The 24,938-nt window shown below is 40.6% G+C and overlaps 3 protein-coding genes across 3 annotated transcripts in view; 1 reads left to right on the plus strand and 2 right to left on the minus strand.

The window, feature by feature from the left end:
• The window catches only part of NUP210L (nucleoporin 210 like), a 97,835-nt gene extending 76,179 nt beyond the window's left edge, over positions 1–21,656 (plus strand). The window contains exons 28-40 of the mRNA XM_043455424.1: positions 2,369–2,527; positions 3,468–3,559; positions 4,700–4,874; positions 6,212–6,387; positions 7,024–7,241; positions 8,819–8,955; positions 10,443–10,569; positions 13,233–13,379; positions 17,921–18,171; positions 18,656–18,860; positions 20,496–20,600; positions 21,097–21,168; positions 21,268–21,656. Coding sequence (XP_043311359.1) covers positions 2,369–2,527; positions 3,468–3,559; positions 4,700–4,874; positions 6,212–6,387; positions 7,024–7,241; positions 8,819–8,955; positions 10,443–10,569; positions 13,233–13,379; positions 17,921–18,171; positions 18,656–18,860; positions 20,496–20,600; positions 21,097–21,168; positions 21,268–21,368 — 1,965 coding nt within the window. The 3' untranslated portion in view covers positions 21,369–21,656. The remainder of the gene's footprint in view (positions 1–2,368; positions 2,528–3,467; positions 3,560–4,699; positions 4,875–6,211; positions 6,388–7,023; positions 7,242–8,818; positions 8,956–10,442; positions 10,570–13,232; positions 13,380–17,920; positions 18,172–18,655; positions 18,861–20,495; positions 20,601–21,096; positions 21,169–21,267) is intronic.
• Positions 15,988–16,581, minus strand: LOC122433233 (small EDRK-rich factor 1-like). The gene has a single exon (XM_043455952.1). The coding sequence runs from the start codon at positions 16,356–16,358 to the stop codon at positions 16,170–16,172; it is 189 nt and encodes a 62-aa protein (XP_043311887.1). The 5' UTR covers positions 16,359–16,581; the 3' UTR covers positions 15,988–16,169.
• Positions 21,657–21,783: 127 nt separating the features above from the next.
• Positions 21,784–23,297, minus strand: RPS27 (ribosomal protein S27). Its single transcript, XM_043455925.1, has 4 exons — positions 23,237–23,297; positions 22,815–22,923; positions 22,148–22,258; positions 21,784–21,869 (listed from the first exon to the last, which is right to left on the minus strand). Exons 1-4 carry the CDS (start codon positions 23,240–23,242, stop codon positions 21,841–21,843), a joined length of 255 nt encoding a protein of 84 aa, XP_043311860.1. The 5' UTR covers positions 23,243–23,297; the 3' UTR covers positions 21,784–21,840.
• Between the last annotated feature and the right edge of the window lie 1,641 nt (positions 23,298–24,938).

Consider the following 24,938-nt stretch of genomic DNA (forward strand, 5'->3'; position numbering starts at 1 on the left):
AAGGGATGGCATAAACCTTATTAGCACCTGCTCTACTTTTTCCTTCCTTTAATTTTCTTGTCTAAAGAAGCACTCTTTTCTCTAACAGAAGAAATGATTGAGAGCTACACAAAGATTTTCTTCCCCAGCCTTTGACCTCACATAGACAAACTGGGTGATGAAATGGGCAAATACAGGGGTCTATAATGGGCAGTGCATTTGGCAGTTCCATGGATCTGTTTCTTGCTTCAACAGTGCTTGGACGGAACAGACCCAAGGACACCCCCTTGCCCCTGCCTCCTACCACCTGCCAACCTTTTTTCCAGTCGCAACCACTGGAATCAGTCACTCAGCTGTCTGCGATCACCAGGGACCAGCCAACATCATTTTTTGGGCTTAACTCCTTATTACCAATCAACTATGAACTCCCAGATTTGTCAGAATTATTCCACTGACATGGAGGCTATCATCAACCACCTGGTCAACAAGCATCTGTAGGCCTCCTACACCTACCTCTCTGTGGGCTTCTGTTTCAACTGCAATGATGTGGCTCTGGAGGGCATGGGCCACTTTTTCCACGAATTGGCTGATGAGAAGGGCGAGGGCTACGAGCATCTCTTGAAAATGCAAAACCAGCACAGTGGCTACACCCTCTTTCAAGATGTGCAGTAGCATTTGAAGGTGAGTGGGTAAAACCCAGAATCCTTTGGAAGCCTCTGCACTCATGGAGAAGAACCTGAGCCAGGCTCTTTTGGATCTCCATGACCTGGGTTCTGCCCATGCAGACCCCCATCTCTGTGACTTCTTAGAGCGCTGCATCCTAGATGAAGAGGGAAACTCATCAAGAAATGGTGATCACCTGACCAACCTCCAGAGGCTGGTTGGTCCCCAGATTGAATTGGGTGGGTATCTCTTCTAAAGGCTCACCCTCAAGCATGACTTGGAGCCTCTGGAGCCCTGGAGCCTTTGAGGAGCCCCTCTGGTGTCAGGGCTTTTGCATGACAACAGAAGGCTTTATAACCACTGGGCAGCTTTTCAACTATCCTGGAGCCCTCTCCTAAACTTTGGACCAAATGGAAACATTAAAACTTTTTTGCAGCAAAAAAGGAAGAAAGGTCTCTAATGTTCTACCAGGTAGACTTCTTGCACTGTGGTGTCACCATTTAGAAATTCAGTTGAATTAAACAATTATAAAAACTTATTCTTTAGCATAAAACTTTCTTCCAGACAATTGATCAAAATCTGCACAAGGGAAACGGGAATTTTTATGTAGGGGTGGAGGGAAAGGTGATTTTGGAATTTGGAACTCCTGAGTCAAGTGAGCAAAGGAAGGTCTTGAGGGCTCCAGACAGCAAAAAGGCAGAGGAGACAGGACATGAAATGAATAATAGGAATGAAATTGCCAAAAAGTTAGGCGAGTGCCTACTTCAACATTTGCCTTAGTGTTGGACCTCCCTTCTCTCTCACCAGAAGTCCGTCAAGGTCTAATCCTCATGTAGTCTAGACTAGAATGGAAATGAAGCAAATAGAGAAATTGTCAGCTAGTTTTAACATCGTCCTAAACAGGGGCTTCCCTTTCTTTTCCTCTTCCTCACTTGCTATCACTCTGAACTCCAGGAGTAGATTGCCTAACTTCTTTCTCATCTCAGGCTCTACTGTCTCAACCCATTTAGAAAACCCCTTTTTTCATTTGCATTCTTCTCCTATCAATTAATTGACTTCAAGATGAGAATTCTTGTATAGGAATCTTCCCAGAATTAGTTGAGCACTGAACACAGAAGTGTACTTTAGGGGTGACTGTGTTGCTGGGAATATGAAAAGAAACAAATATGAAAGTAAACCTTGTGGGAATTCCCTGGTGGTCCAGTGATAAGGACTTGGTGCTTTCACTGCAGGGGACTTGGATTCAATCCCTGGTTGTGAACTAAGATCCCACAAGCTGTGTCGTGTGGCCACAAAAGAAAAAAAAGAATGGGCTTCCCTGGTGACACAGTGGATAAGAATCCGCCTGCCAACGCAGGGGACACAGGTTTAATCCCTGGTCCAGGAAAATCCCAGATGCCATGGGGCAACTAAACTGCTGCACCAAAACTACTGAAAACCACGCATCCTAGAGCCCATGATCTTCAGCAAGAGAAACCACCACAGAGAGAAGCCTGCACACCACAACTAGAGACTGGCCCTCACTATCTGCAGCTAGAGAAAACCCACGTGCAGCAGTGAAGACCTAGTACAGCCATAAATAAATAAATAATTTTAAAAAAAATTAAAAATGAAGAATGAAAATAAGCCTGAAACTCTAATTCTTCTGGATAGCTATTTTCAACAAAGAGGGAAGGGCACAGTGTTTATTCATGAATATTTCTTAATCCATCCCTTTACTGTCTAGGTTTTTCTGCAACTCCCAGTAGAGAATAACTTTGCCATGGTTGTCCACACAAAAGCAGCTGGTCGGACCAATATCAAAGTCACTGTCCGCTGTATGAATAGTTCATCTGGACAGTTCGAGGGGAATTTGTTAGAATTGTCTGATGAAGTTCAGATCCTGGTAAGGTCCCAAACCTAAATCTTGTTTTTGTTTATCAAGGAGAAGAAAGTTATATTCTCTAATATTCCATGAAGAGCTTTGTCTGGATAGAGATAGAGAAATTGCTAGAGGGATCTCTAAAATAGGCTTACGGTTTCTAGATCTTTGTTATTTCTGCTTATTGTTTGTCTATGAGTATTGACCTTACAAACTACAACACATGCATTTAACTCCCAACACAAGGAATGGTATACAAACACCACGATAACTAAAGAGGAATTGATTTCTGATTTGTTCTGCCTAACATTGATATTATGATACATTCCACTTAGCTATATCACAGGTAGAATGAAATCCTGTCCTAACATCTGGTAAGGTGTAAGAGTATGAAGTTTCTATAGATGGTCTCAAGCTCAAAGTTAAATGGCCCTACTGTTTTTAGAATTCAAAGAAAAAATATATTTTGTATAGAGGAAATAAGTTTCTCTACCTCTGAATTTTGGATTAATTTTTTTCTTTTCTTTTTATCCTTTGTTTTGGCTTTGGTTCCCTGATTCAGTGAGGGGTAGAGGAAAAAGCACTTTACTGGGAGGTAGAAGACCTAAATAGTGCCCTTGCTAATTTAATACTATAGGTTCTTCATTCTCAAATCTCTTTTTAGATTACTAGAACTAAAATTAGAAATTTCAAAATCATTTTATACTAATATCTAAGTAATATAGGGGATGTGGTAAGTGCAAACTATGCCTAGTCCCTTGTAGTCAGAAACAGGCTATGTTAGGTTATATATTCTAGACTACCTAAATATGTTTTAAATGCCTGGCTCATTTTGGAAAGCAATATTGTGGAACTTGGGCTAAATTGCAGTCAGGCAGACTTGATTTGTAGTTTGTCCATTTGTGAGTAAAGGTCATCATTTGTCTTTTCCAGAAATGAGGACAGCATCATTTTCTCATTCCAGGTGTTTGAAAAACTTCAACTTTTCTATCCAGAGTGCCAGCCTGAACAAATTCTGATGCCCATGAATTCTCAGCTCAAACTCCATACCAACAGGTAAGGAGAATAGAGAAGAAGATAGGCTAGGATCTAACTTTACCCTCAGTGAAACACTGCACATGAAAAGAAATTGCCTTCTAGGTGATTTTTCTAACCTACAAGTAAATTTTTTAGTTGAAGTGAAGTCCACATAACATCAAATTAAATTGTCTGATTCAGTGGTATTTAGTACATACACAGTATTGTACAACCATCACCTCTAGTTTCAGAACATTTTCATTATCACCAGAGACCCATACCCATTAAACAGTCACTCACAATTCTCCTCTCCTCTCAGTCCCTAGCAATCACTAATCAGCTGTCTCTGTGGATTTAAATATTTTATGTTTCATGTAAATCATACAATGTGACCTTTTGTGTTGACTTCTTGCAGTTAATGTAATTTCAAGGTTCATCCACGCTGTAGCATGCACTTCATTCCTTTTTACGACTGAATGATATTCCATTGTGTGAATATACTACGTTTTGTTATCTAATTGTCCATTGGTGGACCTTTGGTTTGTTTTCACCTTTTAACTATTGTGGATAGTGCCATTATGAACATTCATGTACAAGTATTTGTCTGAATACAGTTGTCCCTTGGCATCCACCAAGGATTGGTTCCAGGACCCACCCCTACCCCCAAAATCTGCAGACTCAAAGATCCATTATATAAAATGGTATAGCATTTATAGTGCATTTGTAGGTTATAATGTATATAACCTATGCTCGTCCTCCTGTATACTTTAAACTATCTCTAAATTGCTTATAATGCCTAATACAATATAAATGTTATGTAAATAGTCGCCAGTCCAAGGCAAGTTCAGATTTTGCTTTCTGGAACTTTTTGAAATTTTCAGTCTGTGCTTGGTTGAATCTGTGTTTGCAGAACCTGCAGGTATGAAAAGCTGACTGTACCTGTTTTTAATTATTTTCACCAATTTCTTGATGATAAATATGTAATAGTATTTGATTTTTAAGGAGATAAGCATAATCCAAAGGCTGACTTTTACCTGAGGAACAAATAACTACACAACAAGGAGAATGAAGCAGTTTTCTGAGTACAGCTTCTAACAGTGATCTAGGCAATTGCTACTCCTTTTTTTCTGATCAGTCAGAACCCCCAAGAGATGCCACTTGCCCCCATTTATTCCCTAGGGAAGGGGCCGCCTTTGTGAGTTCCCGTGTTCTGAAGTGTTTCCCTAATTCATCTGTCATTGAGGAGGATGGTGAAGGGCTCCTGAAAGCTGGTTCCATTGCAGGTACTGCTGTGTTAGAAGTCACTTCTACAGAACCTTTTGGAGTAAACCAAACAACTATAACTGGGGTTCAGGTGAGTTCAGCGACTTACTCAAAAAAATAAAAGGAATACCATGGCCTTAAGAGGCAGATTTACTTTGTTTAGAACTAGAAACTTCTCTGGAAGTCAGAAATGAATGGTAAGATAAGAGGACAATCTTGACATGAACCATCAAATTAAAGTGGACTTTAGAGTCCTTGTTATAAAAGAGATTAATCTCAAAATGGTATGACTGTTTTCTGAGCAACTTTGGCAATAGGATTGGTATGGGAGAAATGCAGAACTATTACTATCAAAGTTAGGCTTTTTGATATGTTTTAAATGTTTTTAGACATTAAAAAAAAGTTAGAATTAGAAGAGACCTTAGAAGTAAGTTAGTCTAAAACAAACAAAATGTTTGGGGCATTAGAAATCTAGTATGTTCCCACCTTGTGTTGCTCCTTTTATGTATATTTTTTTTACCTACCACAAAAACCCTATTATATAAGCATCATTAGCCCTATTAAACTGATAAGAAATATAAAACCTAGAATGGTTAAATGAAGATATGAAATGATAAAGCTAGGTTTCAAAGCTGGACTTCCCTTACTGTATCACAGTATTTTACTTCCCTTACTTTATCTGTTATAGTGCAAAAACACAATCTATAGTATTCTTGATAAGTTATCAATTACTTAACAATAAATATTGACACTCTTCACAAAAGAGGAAATACAATCCATTCCTCAAAAAACTCCAGCCTTGCTTCATTAATCATTAAAAGAGGCTTCCCATGAGACAAGTGCTCGGGCCTGGTGCACTGGGAAGACCCAGAGGAATCGGGTGGAGAGGGAGGTGGGAGGGGGGATCGGGATGGGGAATATGTGTAAATCTATGGCTGATTCATATCAATGTATGACAAAACCCACTGAAATGTTGTGAAGTAATTAGCCTCCAACTAATAAAAAAAAAAAAAAAAGAGGCTTCCCAGGTGGCACAGTGGTAAAGAATCCACTTGCCAATGCAAGAGATGCAAGAGACACAGGTTTGACTCCTCAGTTGGGAATATCCCCTGGAGAAGAAAATGACAACCCACTCCAGTATTCTTGTCTGGAAAATTCCATGGACAGAGGAGCCTGGCGGGCTACAGTCCATGGAGTCACTAAGAGTCAGATATGACTGAGCAACTGAGCACGCACTGATAATTAAAAGCCATTTCCTGTACAGTCATATTTCGTTTTCACTCTGATTTAAGTCATCTGAAATCAAGAGCTAGCTACTTCCTACAAAAGAGGAACATGATTTTTACCATTGATTGTAAGTCTCAGAATATGGTCATAGCTCCCCTCCAGTGCATTCTGCTCTGTACCAGTAGGTTTTGTCTCCCACAGGTAGCACCAGTGACATACCTGCGAATGAGCAGCCACCCCAAGCTATACACGGCTCGAGGAAGGACCCTATCAGCCTTTCCTTTGGGCATGTCTCTTACCTTCATTGTTCAGTTTTACAATAGCATCGGAGAGAAATTCCACACACACAATACCCAGCTTTATCTGGCTTTAAACAGGTATGGAAGGCAAAGGAATGGTATTAACACTATGGCAGAAATCTTGTAAATTAGCCTGGTATATAGCAGCCCTAGTAAATTCTTCTCATGTCATGCACTTGGAATCTGATCTTTCTTTCACCAAGATAGGGAGGGACAGTTGACTTTAGTATTGGAACTTCCCTGGAGGTTCAGTGGTTAGGACTCCATGCTTTCACTTCTGTGGGCCTAGGTTCAATCCCTGGTTGAGGAACTAAAGTCATACATGGTGGTATGACCAAAAAAGCAACAAAACAAAAAATTATCTGCTTTAAAAAAAAATGGGGGAAAGACCAGAATTAATTATTCAATGAAGAAAAATTTTAATATGTTTTGAATCTGATAAGTCCTAGCTCATATAAAACTCCTATAGGGAGCCAACTGGAGTATTATCAAAAAGCCAAACTGGAAAAAAAAAATTTTTTAAGAAAAATAGCCTAGCTGGGCACCATGTATATAAATGTAATAGACCTGATCCCTGGCCCTAGTTGTTTACTCTCCACTGTAGAATTCCATCTGAATTCTTTTGAGCTATTAAATATAAAATGTTGTGATAGGGTCTGACTCCAGAACTGTTGACTCTTTTCAGAGATTTCTACCTTTCATGTCTACTTTCAGAGATGACCTGCTGCTCATTGGACCAGGGAATAGGAACTATACTTACATGGCCCAGGCTGTGAACAGAGGGGTGACACTTGTGGGGCTCTGGGACCGGAGGCATCCAGGCATGGCAGATTATATCCCTGTTTCTGTAGAGCATGCCATCGAGCCAGACACCAAGCTTACCTTTGTCGGAGATGTCATCTGCTTCCGTACTTACCTCCTCAACCAGCATGGTTTGGATACTTTCCCTTTCTCAACCTCACAACTGACAGGATTAGAAAGCAACTCATCCCTTAGAGGATTTCTCTCTGAGAAAGAAAATACTTTAGTGTATTTGATTATTTTTCATATTAATTGATAATTCTCAGTTTAGTGCCCATTTCTCTCCATAGCCAGCTGACTAGAAGTCAGCCAGTAATATTTATCAAATGTCTGTTGAACACATAGGCAGTGTAGAGTACCATGCTTTCTCCTCCACTCCCAGCTTCTGAAGGAAGATAATTGCAAAGTTGAACATCAATAAAGGATGAAATGAAAGGAAGGAAAAGACAATAAGGCTTTAGTTCTAAGAACCAATTGTGTGTACACTGTTTTGTGAGGCAACTTTAAAGGCCTAACTTCCACATGTACCATCACTGAAAGAAGGTTTGGCCTTGTACTGGGCTACAGTATACTCATGATCAGCAAAGTATTTCTGTTCTAAGAAGTACTGTTGAGTTACAGAAAATCAGTCTTGGCTTTGGAAATGTGTTGTATCTTTAGGCTTACAGGTAGCATACCCCAAAATGGTATGCTGACTGCTTGTATGCAATCAAATAATCCATCCAAGTAAGGCTGGCTGGGGTGGTATGTGGTTTCGGTTTTGCATCCTCTTTGGGGAATTATGGATACACATTGGACCTGACTTTAACATTAACCATATATTTTGGACTTGATACAGAGGGAACTCTATTCAGCCTGGGTCAAATCCTCCAATCCTGACAACTGACTTGTAAGCAACCACTACTTATTAACATGTAATCCAGGGTCAGTGAACTAACTGCTTACAATACCATGACTGTTAATCTTTTGTCAATGAAGCAGAGGCTTTTTTACTTCCTTTTCCTAGGTTCTGTCAGGGTGGTCACTCTTGTCATCCATTCTGGAATTTTGGGTCATCTCAAGTCAGTACCACTTTGGATGAGAAAGCAAAAGGGCCACATTCGAGGATCAGTAATCCAATCTAATATTTGACATTTCTCTGGCACCTTGGGACTTAAGCTAAAGTAAACTAATCCTCTCTTCTGCCAGTTGATACTTGCTTGCAGTCTTCTTGCTGATATCAGTCAGTAGGTCAAAGCAGATTCATCCTTAGCAGGGACTATACAAAGTTTAAGGAGTGCCAGTCCTATGTGTAAAAGATGTTTTTCTTTTTCCTAAGGAGAACGGTTACATTCTCCAAGTAACTTCTTTTGTGATTCTAAGGTCAGCAGTTCCTATTTTGTTTTGCTGGCATGATATATGAAGGGGAACCCAACATTAGGAAAAAAAGTTAGGGACTTCCCTGATAGTTCAGTGGTTAAGACTCTGTGCTTCCATTGCAGGGGGCACGGGTTCAATCCCTGGTCCAGGAACTAATATTTCCACATGCCACACAGCACAGCCAAAAAAGAAAAAGAAAACAAAGTTATCCTCACAGCTGGGTGCTCCTCCTGGGAAGGGATATATGTATGTTTAAATGGTCTACTGACTTGGATTCTGAGTGAGGTTAGAGTGACCATGAATTTATATCAAAGATTGCAGTCAACTGCTTTCTCTTGTCTTTTCCTAGGTGAACCTGGGATGTGGATGATTTCTGCTGACAATATTCTACAAACAGACATTGTCACTGGGGTAGGAGTGGCCAGGAGTCCAGGAATAGCAACTATCTTTCATGACATCCCAGGACTAGTGAAAACATATCGAGAGGTAAAGTTAATGATATGAGTTGAAGAGCTCATGGGCGTTCCTTGGTGGCCTAGTGGTTAGGATTCCAGGTTTTCACTGCCATGGAGCAGGTTCCATCTCTGGTTGGAGAACTGAGATTCCACAAGAGTCTAAAGTAACTATTTCCATATATGGGAATATATATCCTATTAAAAGAAATATACTCATATATCAGATACAAAACCAGACAACAAACTCTATTGAAACATAGATAATTTAAGCATAGATTAAGGTTCTTAACCAAAGGAATGACTAGTCTGATTTGTAATGTAAAATATCACTGTGGCTACTGATTGGTACTAGACTGTAGGGACAAGAGTAGAAGCTGAGAGACCAGTTATTGCAGTTCCCAGATGAGATATGATGGTGGATCAGAGTGACAATTGAGGAGGTGGTGAAAAGTTGATCAGATTCTAAATATATTTTATAGGTATAGTTGATACAGTTTCCTGACAGATTATATGTAAAGTTTAAAAGAATCAAGAATGACTTAAGGTTCTTCATTGAACAACTGAAAGGATAGGACAGAATTGTCATCAAATGAAATGGTTAGGACTGTAGGTGTAACAGTTTTGGAGAAAAGATCAGTTTTTGGACACATAAATTTGGATGTCTATTAGACGTCAATTGGATGTGTTGAGGTAGCTAGATATAAAAGTCTGGGAATTATTGGCCTAGAGATATTTAATGCCATAAGATCACCAAGAGAGTGAGTGTAAATAGAGAAGAGGTCCAAGAGCTAAGTTCTGGAAACACGCCAGTATTAAGACCCCTGAAAGAAGAATAAGAACCAGCAAGGGAGATTTATAGGAGTTTATAAGATTTATAAGAATGACTGGGGAAGTGGGAGAGAGTGGGAATGCTGGTGTCCAGGAAGCCAAGTGAAGAAGGTATTTCAAGGCAGAAGAGTGGTCAACCACAGGAATGCTACTGATGGGTCAAGTGTGAGGACTGAGAAATGACCACTTTTTTTGCAGTATGGAGGCTGGTGACTTTGATGAGTAGCTCCAGCGGAATAAAGGGACTGGAAGTTTGACTGGATAATTGAAAAAGAGGACTTGGACATAGTTCTCTTCAAGGAGTTGGAGTCAAGAGTTTGTTTCACTGATCGCTTTTAAAATGGGAAAAATAAAAAAAATAATAATAAAATGGGAAAAATAATGGCTTAGGAATGATTTAGTAGAGAAGGAAAATTTGACATGGGAGTAGGAAGAATTAATAGGGAATCCATACACAGGGAAGATATGTCAGAAGGAATGATGGACAAAGATCTCCTTTTAGAAAAAAATGTTATTTTCTTCTCAAAAGTAAACAGATTTTGTGGTTTTCAAAGTATGTGATCACTAGAAGGGCAATTTGCTCTTATGTGAAACAGATGCTTTTAGCTAAACAAGTCATGAGGGTTGGAGAGGAAGGGAACCAGATTCTCTAAGAACCTAGATTCTAATTTTCCTTTGGTTTGCTAACAGGTGGTGGTCAATGCATCATCAAGATTAACACTCAGTTATGACCTCAAGACTTACCTCACCAATACCCCCAATTCAACTGTGTTCAAGTTGTTCATCACTGCTGGCAGAAATGGTATCAATCTTAAAGGTCAAGAATCTCTTTATAGTTCTGGGTGATTGTTCCCACCTTTCCTGTCCTCTGTCAATTAATTCACCTCTTTGGATTAGCAATCCAAGTTTTCTTTCATTTCAAAATTTGATTCTACTTTTACAACAGAATCATTGAGGACTGTGAGATCTCAGAATTATGACTGGATTAAGGTTTTAAAATAGGCTCAACCTAGTCACTACTGTCTTTCTGCTTGTAACCCTGCCGGAGAATAGGAGGCAGCCTAGACCAAGAATTTCCAAACATGGATGATTTTCAAGGTTACCCAAAGAAATCTTTTAAAAATACAAATTCTTAGGCTCCATCCAGAGATTTAGTAAGTTTGGGATAAAGCATAAGATATAATTCTTTTAAAGCTTCTCCAGATTTGAGAATTGTTGGACTAGATAATTACCTGAAATGTTATTTGCTCAGCAAATGTGCCTTGTGTTTTTCTTTTTTCATTTTGTATTGGGCCATGATTTACTGTCAAAAAAGGGGGAGGAGGGCTTCCTTGGTGGCTCAGTGGTATAAAATCCACGTGCCAGTGTAGGAGCCACAGGTTTGATCCCTGGTCCAGGAAGTCCCCACATGCCAAAGAGCAACTAAGCCCATGTGCCACAACCACTGAGTCTGTGCTCTAGAGCCCAGAAACTGCAGCTACTGAGCCATGCACCGCAGCTACTAAAGCCCACATGCCCAGGAGCCAGTGCTCTGTGATACGAGAAGCCACTGAAATGAGAAGCCTGTGCACCACAGCTAGAGTAGGCCCCACTCACTGCAACCAGATAAAGGACCATGCAGCAGTGAAGACAAGGCCAGCACAGCCAAAAATAAATAAGTAAAATTATTTTTTAATGTGGGGGGAGGAGGAAAGATAACTAAAATATAAGATGCTCCTAATAGATTCCAAATACTATGTTAGGAATTTTTATACCTTTTATCTCATTTAACAATCTCATCATTTAGTAATTACCATCATTTTAAAGATGAGAATACTGGGGCAGAGAATGGATTGGGAGATTGGGATTGACATATATATATTACTATGTATAAAACAGGTAACTGATGAAAACTGACTATACAGGGAAGTCTACTCAGTGCTCTGTGGCGATCTAAATGGGAAGGAAATCCAGAGAGAGGGAACATATGTATACATATAGCTGATTCACTTTGCTGTACAGCAGAAACTTACACGACATTGCAAAGCAGCTACACTCCAATAAAAATTTTTTTAAAAGATGAGAGTATTGGGAACTCCTTGGCAGCCCAGTGCTCTCACTGCTGAGGGCCTGGGTTCAATCCCTGGTCAGGGAAAAAAAAAGATGAGAATACTAAAAGCAAGTAATTTGTACATGGTAACAAACCAGTTAGTGGCAAGAGTAGTAGATATGTTCCACTCCAAAGTCCATGTACATCCTTCCATTCATCTTTTTGTTTTTATAGAACAGATTCCAGATTTGGGGGGTGGGAGTGGATGGAGGGATGGGAGGGGGGGTGAGAAAACAGGCAAAACCAACCAGAGAAGTCCAGAATAGAACAGAATATAATGGCCTATAAACATTAAGATAATTTAAACTCTGTTGACCTTTAAAAATATATATTTATTTATTTACTTGGCTGTGTTGTGTCTTAGTTGCAGCATGTGGGATCTAGTTCCCTGACCAGGGATGGAACCTGAGCCCCCTGCATTCAGAGTACAGAGTCCTAGCCACTGGACCACCAGTGAAGTCCCTCTAATTGCCCGTTTTGTCCTTCAATTTTTAAGCACTTAATATATTTTCTTTTCACTATATCTAATCTTATAAGTACAGTGTAACTATGTATGTATAAATAAGAGTATTGATCTTTAAAATTCTCCAGGTTCTTTTACAAAGTATTAAATGTTTCTTCATAACATATTCTCTCATTGTTATCTACCTTATTACATTTTACAAAGAGATTGCAATTTTTTTTCCTTGCAGAATCTTTCTAAAACCACAACTTATGAAACTTCATGTCACAGTTCCTTTGATACTGCTGATAGTCTCCAAAAGATGAGAATGATCACTGGACTGCTGGCAATTGAGAAAGAGCTTTAGCAAACCGAGACCATTAAGAAACTGTGCAAGGGAAAACCTTGTTACCAAGACACGGGTTTCTATTTAATTTAAAATGCATCCATTGCAGCTGACCCAACCTTGGTGCCAGTTGATTTCTTGCCAGCTGTGTGGCTCCTATTTAAGGCACCACTTGTAATTAAGTTCTAGAGATTTTTGACTTGATGCATACTACATCAGTTATGGAAAACAAATCTTCCTAGATTTAAAAGCTACCTCCCAAGTATAGCATTTTATTTCTAATAACTGCCCAATTTCTCTGTAATCTTATTCCCATTAATGAATTCCAAAAACTTTTCAAAGAGAACACCAGCTATATTATTAATAATAGAAACTCCATTATAGTCACAGACTAGCAGAGGCAAGAGCCTTACACTCTCCTTTCACCTTGACTGTGGTAAGACCCAACAGAGCTGGCAAGTAGACAGCTGTAGCAGTTCAAACAGAGCTGACCCTTTCTCATTTTTTAAATTCCAAACTCCCTCTATATGTAATATATATATGTTTCCCCTTTTACAGACTCCTCTTAGTGACAAACCTATTTACCTCTTTTCTGCTCTCTAGGATCCTGCACCCCAAGTCAGGCCTTGGCCATTACAACACTTCTTCCAGAGACCCTTATGCTGTGCCATGTACAGTTCAGTAATACTTTACTAGACATTCCAGCAAGTAAAGTCTTTCATGTCCATTCAGATTTCAGCATGGAAAAAGGTGAGTTCCACTAGTTGAATCTGGTTTCCCCCTTGTTTTCATATTTGTACAAATGTCACTTTATTGGTTTACATTTCTGCTTCCTCGTTTCATCTGCTATGTAACTATGGTGCTATGTAACTATGGCATCTTTCTCAGTCAGCATTTTTGTTCTATCCATTCAACAAACTTTTAACACGTATCTATAATATGCTATGCTTTTCCATTATAACTTACTATTTTCTCCTTTGTTAGCCTGTTATCTTCGTGAGGGCTTGGATTATGTATCATACATGTTTTGTTCCCAACTAGTAGCACAATGTTTGAATGCTGTTGAACTGAAGGATATTCTGAGCAGAACAGCATTAACAAGTGGAAAGAAAAAATAGGCATGACTTTGGGAGGATATTAAATAAATCAGCTGATCTAAAATAAGACAATCCACCCCAAATATAAGTAGGTAGTGCTATATCATGGGAGAGCTTTTACTCCAAGGTCAGACAGTTTGAATGGTAATGAGAAACCACTGAAGGAAGGTTAATTCCGGTAAACTTTTGAGCACCAGAGAGAATGCCTGGCACCAGGACGGGCACGAGAGATAGAGGAGCAAGACAAGGCTTTTAAATCTTACTAGAACCACAATCTCAATCTCAAGAATGACAGAATGATCTCTCTTTGTTTCCAAGGCAAACCATTCAATATCACACTAATCCAAGTCTATGCCCCAACCAGTAATGCTGAGGAAGCTGAATGGTTCTATGAAGACCTATAAGACCTTCTAGAACTAACACCCAAAAAAGATGTTCTCTTCATTATAGGGGACTGGAATGCAAAAGTAGGAAGTCAAGAGCTACCTGGAATAACAGGCAAATTTCGCCTTGGAGTACAAAACGAAACAGGTCAAAAGATAACAGTTTTGCCAAGAGAACCCACTGGTCATAGCAAACACCCTCTCCCAAAAACACAAGAGAACACTCTACATGTGGACATCACCAGATGGTCAATACCTAAATCAGATTGATTATATTATTTGCAGCCAAAGATGGAGAAGCTCTATATAGTCAGCAAAAACAAGACCAGGAGCTGACTGTGGCTCAGATCATGTGCTCCTTATTGCCAGATTCAGACTTAAATTGAAGAAAGTAGGGAAAACCACTAGACCATTCAGGTATGACCTAAATCAAATCCCTTATGATTATACAGTGGAAGTGACAAATAGATTCAAGGGATTAGATCTGATAGAGTGCCTGAAGAACTACAGTCAGAGGTTCGTGACATTGTACAGGAGGCAGTAATCAAGACCATCCCCAAGAAAAAGAAATGCAAAAAGGCAAAACGGTTGTCTGACAAGGCCTTACAAATAGCTGAGGAAAGAAGAGAAGCTAAAGGCAAAGGAGAAAAGGAAAGATATACCCATTTGAATGCAGAGTTCCAAAGAATAGCAAGGAGAGATAAGAAAGCCTTCCTCAGTGATCAATGCAAAGAAATAGAGGAAACAATAGAATGGGAAAGACTAGAGATCTCTTCAAGAAGATTAGAGATGCCAAGGGAGCATTTCACGCAAAGATGAGCACAATAAAGGACAGAAATGGTATGGACCTAACAGAAGCAGGAGATATTAAGAAGAGGTAGCAAGAATACACAGAACTATACAAAAAAGATCTTCATAACCCAGATAATCATGACGGTGTGGTCACTCACATAGAGCCAGACATCCTGGAATACGAAGTCAAGTGGGCCTTAGGAAGCATCACTACAAACAAAGCTAGTGGAGGTGATGGAATTCCAGTTGAGCTATTTCAAATCCTCAAAGATGATGCTGTAAAAGTGCTGCACTCAGTAAACCAGCAAATCTGGAAAACTCAGTAGTGGTCACTGCTGGAAAAGGTCAGTTTTCATTCCAGTCCCAAAGAAAGGCAATGCCAGAGAATGTTCAAACTACCACACAATTGCACTCATCTCACATGCTAGCAAAGTAATGCTCAAAATTTTCCAAGCCAGGCTTCAACAGTACGTGAACCATGAACTTCCAGGTGTTCAAGCTAGATTTAGAAAAGGCAGAGGAACCAGAGATCAAATTGCCAACATCTATTGGATCATTGAAAAAGCAAGAAAGTTCCAGAAAAACATCTACTTTTGCTTTATTGACTATGCCAAAGCCTTTGACTGTATGGATCACAACAAACTGTGGAAAATTTTTCAAGAGATGGAAATACCAGACCACCTGATCTGCCTCCTGAGAGATCTGTATACAGGTCAAGAAGCAACAGTTAGAACAAGAGACTGGTTCCAAATCGGGAAAGGAGAACATCAAGGCTGTACATTGTCACCCTGCTTATTTAACTTATATGCAGAGTGCATCATACAAAATGCCAGGCTGGATGAAGCACAAACTGGAATCAAGATTGCTGGGAGAAATATCAATAACCTCAGACATGCAGATGACACCACCCTTATGTCAGAAAACAAAGAACTAAAGAGCCTCTTGATGAAAGTGAAAGAGGAGAGTGAAGTTAGCTTAAAACTCAACATTCAGAAAACTAAGATCATGGCATCCGGTCCCATCACTTCACGGGCAATAGATGGGGGAACAATGGAAACAGTGACAGACTTTATTTATTTTGCATGGTTAGTGTTTTATTCTTTGAAGAATGGTTCTGAAACATCACAGTAAGTCAGGTTGAAAGGACAAGTTTAAAATAGTTTTATAAGGATATAACATATGTACTGACTGTTCAATCTATGAAATCTTGATCACAGAGCTTATGATACACCTAGTTAGCAGTAGCACCCAGGTTTTCCAAATAGTCATCATTTCTCTCTTGTTTGCATAGACTTCTTCTCATTGGCTGCCTTCTGCATTTGTTGCATGATCTTAGAGTCCTTCTGCTTCCTCTGAGAAGTAGTTAGGCTATCTTCTTTTCTTTTTCCCTTACTAATTTCCTGGGATTTCTTCATGTTTTTCTGGCGGGCAAGTTCTCGTTGATTTCCACGGGCCATGATAACAACTGGACCAAGCCTGGAAGAGAGCAACTCGGAAAACGAACGACTTCCTCGCACTCTCAGCCGCTGTCCCTACCCGTTGATCTGGAAGACTGAGCCCCCGCGGGCCCCCCCAATGGGATTCACCTGTCGAGACTTTATTTTTGGGAGCTCCAAAATGACTGCAGATGGTAACTGCAGCCATGAAATTAAAAGACGCTTGCTCCTTGGAAGAAAAGCTATGACCAACCTAGACAGCATGTTAAAAAGCAGACACATAACTTTACCAACAAAGGTCCATTTAGTCAAAGCCAAAGTTTTTCCAGTAGTCATGTATGGATGTGAGAAGAAAGCTGAGTGCTGAAGAATTGATGCTTTTGAACTGTGGTGTTGTAGAAGACTCTTGAGAGTCCCTTGGAAAGCAAGGAGATCTATCCATTCAATCCTAAAGAAAATCAGTCCTGAATATACATTGGAAGGACTGATGCTGAAGCTGAAATTCCAATACTTTGGCCACCTGATGAGAAGAACTGAATCATTGGAAAAGACCCTGATGCTGGGAAAGATTGAAGGCAGGAGGAGAAGGAAACAACAGAGGATGAGATGGTTGGATGGCATCACCGACATGATGGACATGAGTTTGAGTAGGCTCCGGGAGTTGGTGATGCACAGTGAAGCCTGGCATGCTGTAGTCCTTGGGGTTGCAAAGAGTTGGACACGACTGAACAGAACTAAGAACTGCACAGGCTGATTAGTTATACACATAGGATGCTAGATGGCAGAAAGAAAGGAGTATTTGTATCAAACCTGGGTGTTAAGAGTCAGGTTTTACAGGAGAAGTAACCTGTAGAAGGATGACCACGACTGAGGTAGATGTGAAGAGAACAGGACATTCCAGGCAATACAGAGCCCTGGGAAAGTTTTCAAAACTAAGTTTAAAGTATATACTGGCAGTACACAAAATGGCTAAGAATGGAAGGTAAGGAGACTAGCAAATGCAATTTATGTTGCAGTGATCCAAGCATGAATTGACAAGTGTCTAGGCCAGAGTAACAGAAATACTAACAGAGGTGTCAGATATGAGATATTTCAAAGGATGAGTTAGCAAGATTTGGATATAGGAATGAAAGAAAGGGTGTCAAAAGACAACCAACGTTGACCGTGGGTAACTAGAAAAACAATATTAACAGAAATAAGGCCATGAAGAGGTGGTTTGATAGAGAAGTGATTAAACATGTTCAAAGCTTGCCTTTCTTCCACAAACCCTTTACTGATCTCACCAACTCTGACTACTTCATCCTATATCCCCTTAATTTCCACTTATACATCATTATTTAATATCCCCTGACATGCTCACTAACCAGTAATGGCATCCTTACCTTAAGTTCAATTATGGGTTCCCTGGGACTGTTTCATATTTGGTGAACTCCTTCATAGAGGCCAACAGTATGCTAATAGTGAATACTCAAAACTGAGTTCATTTCCTTTTGAATTTGCATGCTATTTTTCCTTCCTACCCTAATCCAGTTGACTAAACAGGGCCTCTGACGTTCCTGCTCAGTTCCTCCTCTTTTCTTCAGGGGTTTATGTCTGCCTGATCGAGGTTCGCCCCCAGTCAGAGGAGCTGCTCCAGGTCCTGAGCACCGCTGACACCTCAGTCTACGGTCGGGCCACACTTGTCAGTGAGCGTAGCAAGAATGGAATGCAAAGAATCCTTATTCCTTTCATCCCAGCCTTTTACATCAACCAGTCAGAACTGGTTCTTAGCCACAAAAAAGACGTCGGGGAGCTAAGAGTACTGGGAGTGGATAGAGTTCTCGAGAAACTAGAGGTATGTTAAGGACTGAAGCAAAACAGATCAGGGTTTTGAAAATGAAATTTTTCATTCTTAGTCAGGGTAAAGGAATAGATACTGAACCACTTGATAAAATTCACCACAAAAAAAAAAAATTCACCACAGGAAATTCCTAAAACAGAAAATCTGTCCACTTCATAATGCCATGGGGGCTCCCAGAGTCCAATATCTAAGTCGTGAACCTTGTCTGGAAGATAATACAAATACATATATATATATACAAACACACACGCACACACCACCAATACTATCCTGACAGTTTTAGAATGCTAAAAACTTTTGAAGGCTATATTATTCTCATACAGATGGTTTTCTTCCCCTACCCTTCAACACATCTCTGTGAAAAAGTGACTGGTCAGCTAGCTAGAACTAGAAATCCAGATATCTTACTGTATATGATTGGAATGTACTGACACAAAACTGACTTCTTTCAAACAAGTTCCATTTTCTTTTCTCCAAGGTCTTCCCCAGCTCCCCAGTTCTAGTGGTCTCTGGCCGTAGGCACTCTTCGCTCACACCTGGCCTGGCCATTTACCCCGTAAGAGTAGTCAACTTCACATCCCTCCAGCAGATGGAATCACCTGTCTTCATCAACATTTCCTGTGTGCTCACCAGTCAAAGTGAGGCTGTAAGAGTGAGAGCTATGAAAGCTAAGTCTGGTGCAGGTGAGCATGGGGGGGCGGGGGGCCTATTTTTAATCTAGAGGCAAAAAGAATGTATTACAGTTTAGTTTAGAATTTAATTAATGGGAAACATTCAGCCACTTGATCAAGATTATTCAAACTAGCTGGGACATGGATCTTTATTCTCAAAGCCTACCCTATAACTATAACCTTCAGGTAGCCTTCTTATAACTTGTTTAGTCACTGTCCCAGGCTCCCAGTCAGTGTCGCAGGCTCCTCTTTGGTAGTGAGTTAGCAAGATTCTCCAAGTAAGGATACTGGAGTGGGTTGCCATCTCCTTCTCTAGGTCTCCTGCTTGGCAGGTGGATTTTTTTTTTACCACTGAGCCACCAGGAGACTCAGGTTGGATCCCTGGGTCAGGAAGATCCCCTGGAGGAAGAAGTGGCAGCTCACTCTAATTATTTTTGCCTGGAAAACCCCATGGACAGAGAGGAGCCTGGCGGGCCCCAGTCCATGAAGAGTCAAACACAACTTAGTGACCAAGCGTGAATGCAGTTTAACATGAGTTTACCAGCTTCAAAAGAATACTTCTTGCCCTGTTTTAAGCCCTTTGATAAAGTTTGATTTAATCCAGAAGTATTTAGCAAATCTTTGTGCATCAATCAGTAAATGGTAGTAATCCTAGAAGCAAGACTTAGCTCTGACAAATCCTGACTCTACCTTCACCCAGTTCAGAAATGATGCCAAGTTTGTGTGGGATGGTTAACAGTCATGTCTCTTTTGTGACCCCATGGACTGTTGCCTGCTAGGCTCCTCTGTCAATGGGATTTCTTAGGCAAGAATACTGGAGGGGGTTGCCATGCCCTCCTCCAGGGTATCTTCCCAACACAGGGATCAAGCCCAGGTATCCAGGCATTGAAGATTCTTTACCATTTGAGACACCAGCGAAGCCCTTTTTTTTTTTCTTTTAGTACAAGCAACCTCAAATTATTCTTCAGAGTAAAGCAGTTTAACAGTGTTAAGTTGTTAAACAGTTGTGCAACAGTTTAGTGAGAGGTTAAGAGCAGTTAAGAGCCCAGAGGGAGAGGGCCTATACCAGGGTTGCAGAACAGGAACTATGTATAGGGGCCTGGTGACAAAAATCTGGAATGGCAATTTGGTGAGGCAGGAAGAGTTCATTTCTAGACACTGAAGAATTTGAAATAACCAAGGCAAAGTATGCTTCAAAAGACATAAGTCTTAACTTTTATTGAAGACAAAGTTATATACAAATCATGTTCCCTAGAAATGATAGCTGAATAAAAAAGGACAAGTGGCTCCTGGGTCATTGTTTCAGGTTAGAGGGATTCAAAGTTGAAGGATGTCACCTGGAGTTAAAATACACAGGAAAGATAACAGGCATTTTACAGTGGCAGAGAATTTAAACATTCTTTTGCAAACTGAAAAGAAAGGCTCAAGAATTGTAGTTTATTATGTTAAGAATGATAAAAAGCCAAAAAGGTAGAGGCACCAAGTGCTGTTCACCCCTTTTTCTCTGGTAAGAAACAAAAAGAATTTCCTAGAGGGCTAAGTTTTGAGTGCTTAAGCTAGACATCTCGGGAGCATACAATTTTTAAATGTGACATCTGTCCTGGATATATTAAAAAAACTATCTTCTTTTATTCTGCCAATGCGTAGATCAGTGTGACGGTTCAGGTGTTCTCCAGAAGTTCGCAGGTTCTTACCAGATTCTCCTCTTTACCCTCTTTGTGGTGCTGGCATCAACAGCTTTCCTCTTTCTAGGTAAGGAGTCCTTATATTCAGCACCGTGGAATTTAGACTTGGAAACTGCCTTCATTTTATTTCACAAACTAAATGAGGATGAAAATTAGCTGTTTATATCACATCTAATTTGGGACATGCAATTGAAACTGACTTATCTGCCCTACCCAACTTACTGAGAAGCAATAAACTTCATGTGGCAAACAGCTACCACTCAGAAGTGGAAATCACCGCTAAACTTTAAATTGTTAACTAGTTTTGTTCAAATACATAGCGATAGGTGATTCAAGCAACATAACACATACCGTCATCTACACGTGCATTTCCCATCTTTCAGCCAAAAGTTGGAATACCTCTAAAATTCACTGAATAAAAATTTCCTGTTAAGTATAGAGAATTATTTAATTTGAAGCATTACTTTTTTTTATAGCAATACTTAAGAACGGACTTGACCCTTAAGGCCTTCCTCTAGTGAAAACAGATCTCCTTGTTGACATCTCTCTTCTTCTTTTTCTAGCATACAATGCCTTCCTAAACAAGATACAGACAGTTCCAGTTGTTTACGTACCAACTCTAGGTACACAGTCAGGTAAAGAATCACCATCTGTTATCTTCAAAAAAACTCAGGTACCACCCTCATTCACCTTTATTCATCCGTCTTCTATTTCCTTTCCTCCTTTACCTCTAGGTTCTTACAGATCCACACGGTCTCCCCCTCCTTTCATGAGTCCACAACCCCCACCAGCCCAGAATCGGCTGCAACACTGGCTGTGGAGTATAAGACACTAACCTCTGCTTGGACAAGTCTTTAACTATAGGGGACTGGAGAGTTCTAGCCCCAGACCATGTGCTAGCAGCAACCTCTACACTCATACGCCTCCAAACAAGGCTTCTGAGAACTGTAAATAAAGGATCTTAAGCTGTTTTATATTAAAGTGGTGTGCTGGATTGCGTTTTAAGTATCAACAGTCAGTTCTTAATTCTAAGAAAACATAAAAGTGAAAGGAAATACCCCATTTACATACTATTCCAGTTTTTAATCAAGCTCTGCAGATTTATTCCTAGGGATAGCAATGTCCCAAACGGACTTTTTAAGTTCTTGGCCACTTACTTGCCCCAAATGACTCTAGAATCCACTCTTCTGGTTGCCCCTGAATACGTGAGGTAGGAACTTCCTAGCAGTAAAACAAGACAATAAACAGGATGTATCCAAAACTTGTTTATTGGGATGGTCTCCCGTTCATCTTGATACAGGGTGCTTTTAGTGCTGCTTCCGTCTGAAAGAGCATCCTGCCAAAAAAAAGTTCCAAAGGTTAACTGATAGCAGCCTACTTACCCTGCCTGAACCCCACAAAACAAGATGCCTCTAACCCATAGGAAACCTACATCTCTATTTTCTTCAACTCTTTTAGCTTCTCCCTAGTCACTAGACATCAGATTCAGCTCATATGAAGCCCTTTTATCACCCATCCACCCAGCTTTAGACAGTAGCACTTTGAGATGTTTCCCGATTATGCATTTGGAAGACATAAGGGAAAAAAGTATAAAAATTACATTAAACCATTTACCTTCTGTAAGCCTTGCTTTTCCTCCTGTAGGCTGGCAGAGGACAGTAGAGCAGCCAACACACAAAACTACTGTTTGTGCATGGCTAAAGACGGTGGTGATTTTATAGCATCCTGGGGGGAAACATCAACGAGTTACCCTTTTTTCCCCAAACCTTTCTTCACTTAAACATATGCTGCCATGCATTAACTCTAAAACAAGTATACTATGAAAATTCTTGGAATTTACTTTCCTAGTCTAAACTTGATTATCTGGCTCTAGGTATACATCAAAGTCAACTCAAAAGCAACCTTGACCATGTGCCCCAAACTATGGATTTTCTGAGCAATCATCATCATCCAAAAAACTATTCAAAAGTCAAAGAGAAAAATCCTGTACTTGGTGAGGAGAGATGCTCAGTAACTGGTGAACATATCTACCCCTTTGCCGCCAGGAATTAAGTACATAAATTACCACAGAAGCCCAACATTATCATTGCAGTGTTTCCCAACACAAGGGTTGTGGTCTACACAGAGTTTTGAAGGGGACTCTCTCTGGATCACTCCTCCTCAAACGCAAAATTTTACTCATCTCTAACATTCAAATTTGAATACATTAGGGCTTCACGGATACCTTTTTTCAACTCGTGGGGTTCAGTGCCTTCCCCACTACTACATGTTATCTCCTCACCTGGGCATTTTACATCCATGAAATAGGAATTGGGGCTCTGCACCAGGCGCTTCTTCTTGTGTTTCCTCTTCTCCTCTTCTGGAGAGGGATGAAGAAGATCCTTTGCGAGCTAACAGAGGCAGAAATGTAGAGATTTAGAAACCAATGGTGAACATGGATGCTCGAAAACAGCCCACACTGCCACATAACGGGGAGAGCTCGCCCCTTGTCGCCCCTGGTGTCTGCGCAGCTGGGCCGCCATCTTATTGCCTCTCCGCTCCCGTCCATGCACGGGTCCCAGCTGGCCTCTGCGGCCCCTGTAGTTACTTGTCCTGGGAAGTGGGGAGGGCAAATGAGGGCCTTCTGTGATCCCAAATCAGCGTGAGAGGAGCGTGCAGACAGAAGAACGAGATCTCCACGGAAACCTAGCCGGAGGAACTCACAGGCATGTTCTCGTGAGGAGGTCGTCACCGCCGGAAAAGGGCGGAAGCGGAAATCCTGATCCTTAAATTCGCCGTCCCGCAGGAAATGACGTTAGGGCCTATCGCCGCCATGTTGAGAAGGTCCTTCACTCATGGTCTTGGGCCTTGGGGCGAAGTGGGGGCTGCCATTTTGGGAAGGTCTCTAAATGACAGGACTCAGATGAGTCGCCATGTTGAGAGTGAGCTTGGTATCTTAAGGTCAGTGTCTGGTCCCCGTCAAGGGGTAAATAGACATTTTTAAAAATTCGCGCTACACTTTAACAACAGGAACTGGTTAGGAAAACAGACTGAGTCATATCTGTGACTTGTTAAATTTCTTTACTATTTTTCTTTTTTTTTTCTTTACTATTTTTCAATTGGTTTAGTTTGCCCATTTTTAACAATTCAGTAATGTAAATATAAAAAAAAGCAAGTTCTCATCTTCTCCGCACTTTCAGCCTATTTCTAGGACTAACCGTTGTTAATTTTATTCTCTCCTTTCCATCTTTCTCTGTAATAATTATTACATTAGTCACTTCTGTATCGTTCGGACTGCTTTTAATGTTAATCTTCACAACTCTGTCTTTACATTCCCACATCCTTTCCGCCACATTTTCATCAGAACTGCCTTTCCAAGACTTCTAATCTTGGCAGCACTGACACTCTGGACAGGGAATGAAAAGAAAGAAAAAAGACCAAATCATTATCTTCTACAGTAATGATCAAAGGGTTAAAATGTCCATTTGTCGTAAAGGAGGAACAAAGATGACTCAAATGGTATATGGGGACCTGGTTAATTCCAAAGGAATAGAATTGGACAAGGGATGTGAGTTCTTGTCAAGGATATGCTGGCAAACGTTTAACCATTGACTTTATGGCGGGGAGCCCTGATTTGTCGTCCTCACTAATTTCAATGGAAAAAATACTCTCAGCTTGGCCAGTTTCACCATAACCAATGTTACATCATTAAACACGATTTGGAAAGCAGGATCTGTCTTCATGAGCCAGTGATAATTGGTTCCAGCACACTACTGTTGCTGTTCAGTTGCTCAGTCATGTCTGGCTCTTTGCAACCCCATGGACTGCAGCAGGCCAGGCTTCCCTGTCCTTCACTATCAGAGTTTGCTCAAACTCTTGTCCATTGAGTCAGTGATGCTATCCAACCATTTCATCCTCTGTTGGCCCCGCCCCTTCTCCTCCTGCCTTCAGTCCTTCCCGCGTCAGGGTCTTTTCTAATGAGTCCACTGTTTGCATCAGGTGGCCGAAGTATTGGAGCTTCAGCATCAGTCCTTCCAATGAATATTAAGGGTTGATTTCCTTTAGGATTGACTGGTCTGATCTTGCTGTCCAAGGGACAACTCTCAAGAGTCTTCTCCATCACCACAGTTCAAAAGCATCAATTCGGGGGGTTCAGGATGGGGAACACATGTAAATCCATGGCTGATTCATGTCAATGTATGGCAAAACCCACTACAATATTGTAAAATAATTAGCCTCCAACTAATAAAAATAATTGGGGGGGGGGAAGCATCAGTTCTTCCCTTAGCCTTCTGTATGATTTGGCACACTACTGATGGGTGAGAAAAACCTCTGAGGAAGTGACATGTTCCCAGGTGGCTCAGTGGAAAAGGATCCAGCTGCCAATGCACTAGCTGCAGTTTCGATTCCTGTGTTGGGAAGATCT

This window comes from Cervus canadensis, chromosome 2 (assembly GCF_019320065.1).
Source record: "Cervus canadensis isolate Bull #8, Minnesota chromosome 2, ASM1932006v1, whole genome shotgun sequence".
NCBI classification, from domain to species: Eukaryota; Metazoa; Chordata; class Mammalia; order Artiodactyla; family Cervidae; genus Cervus; species Cervus canadensis.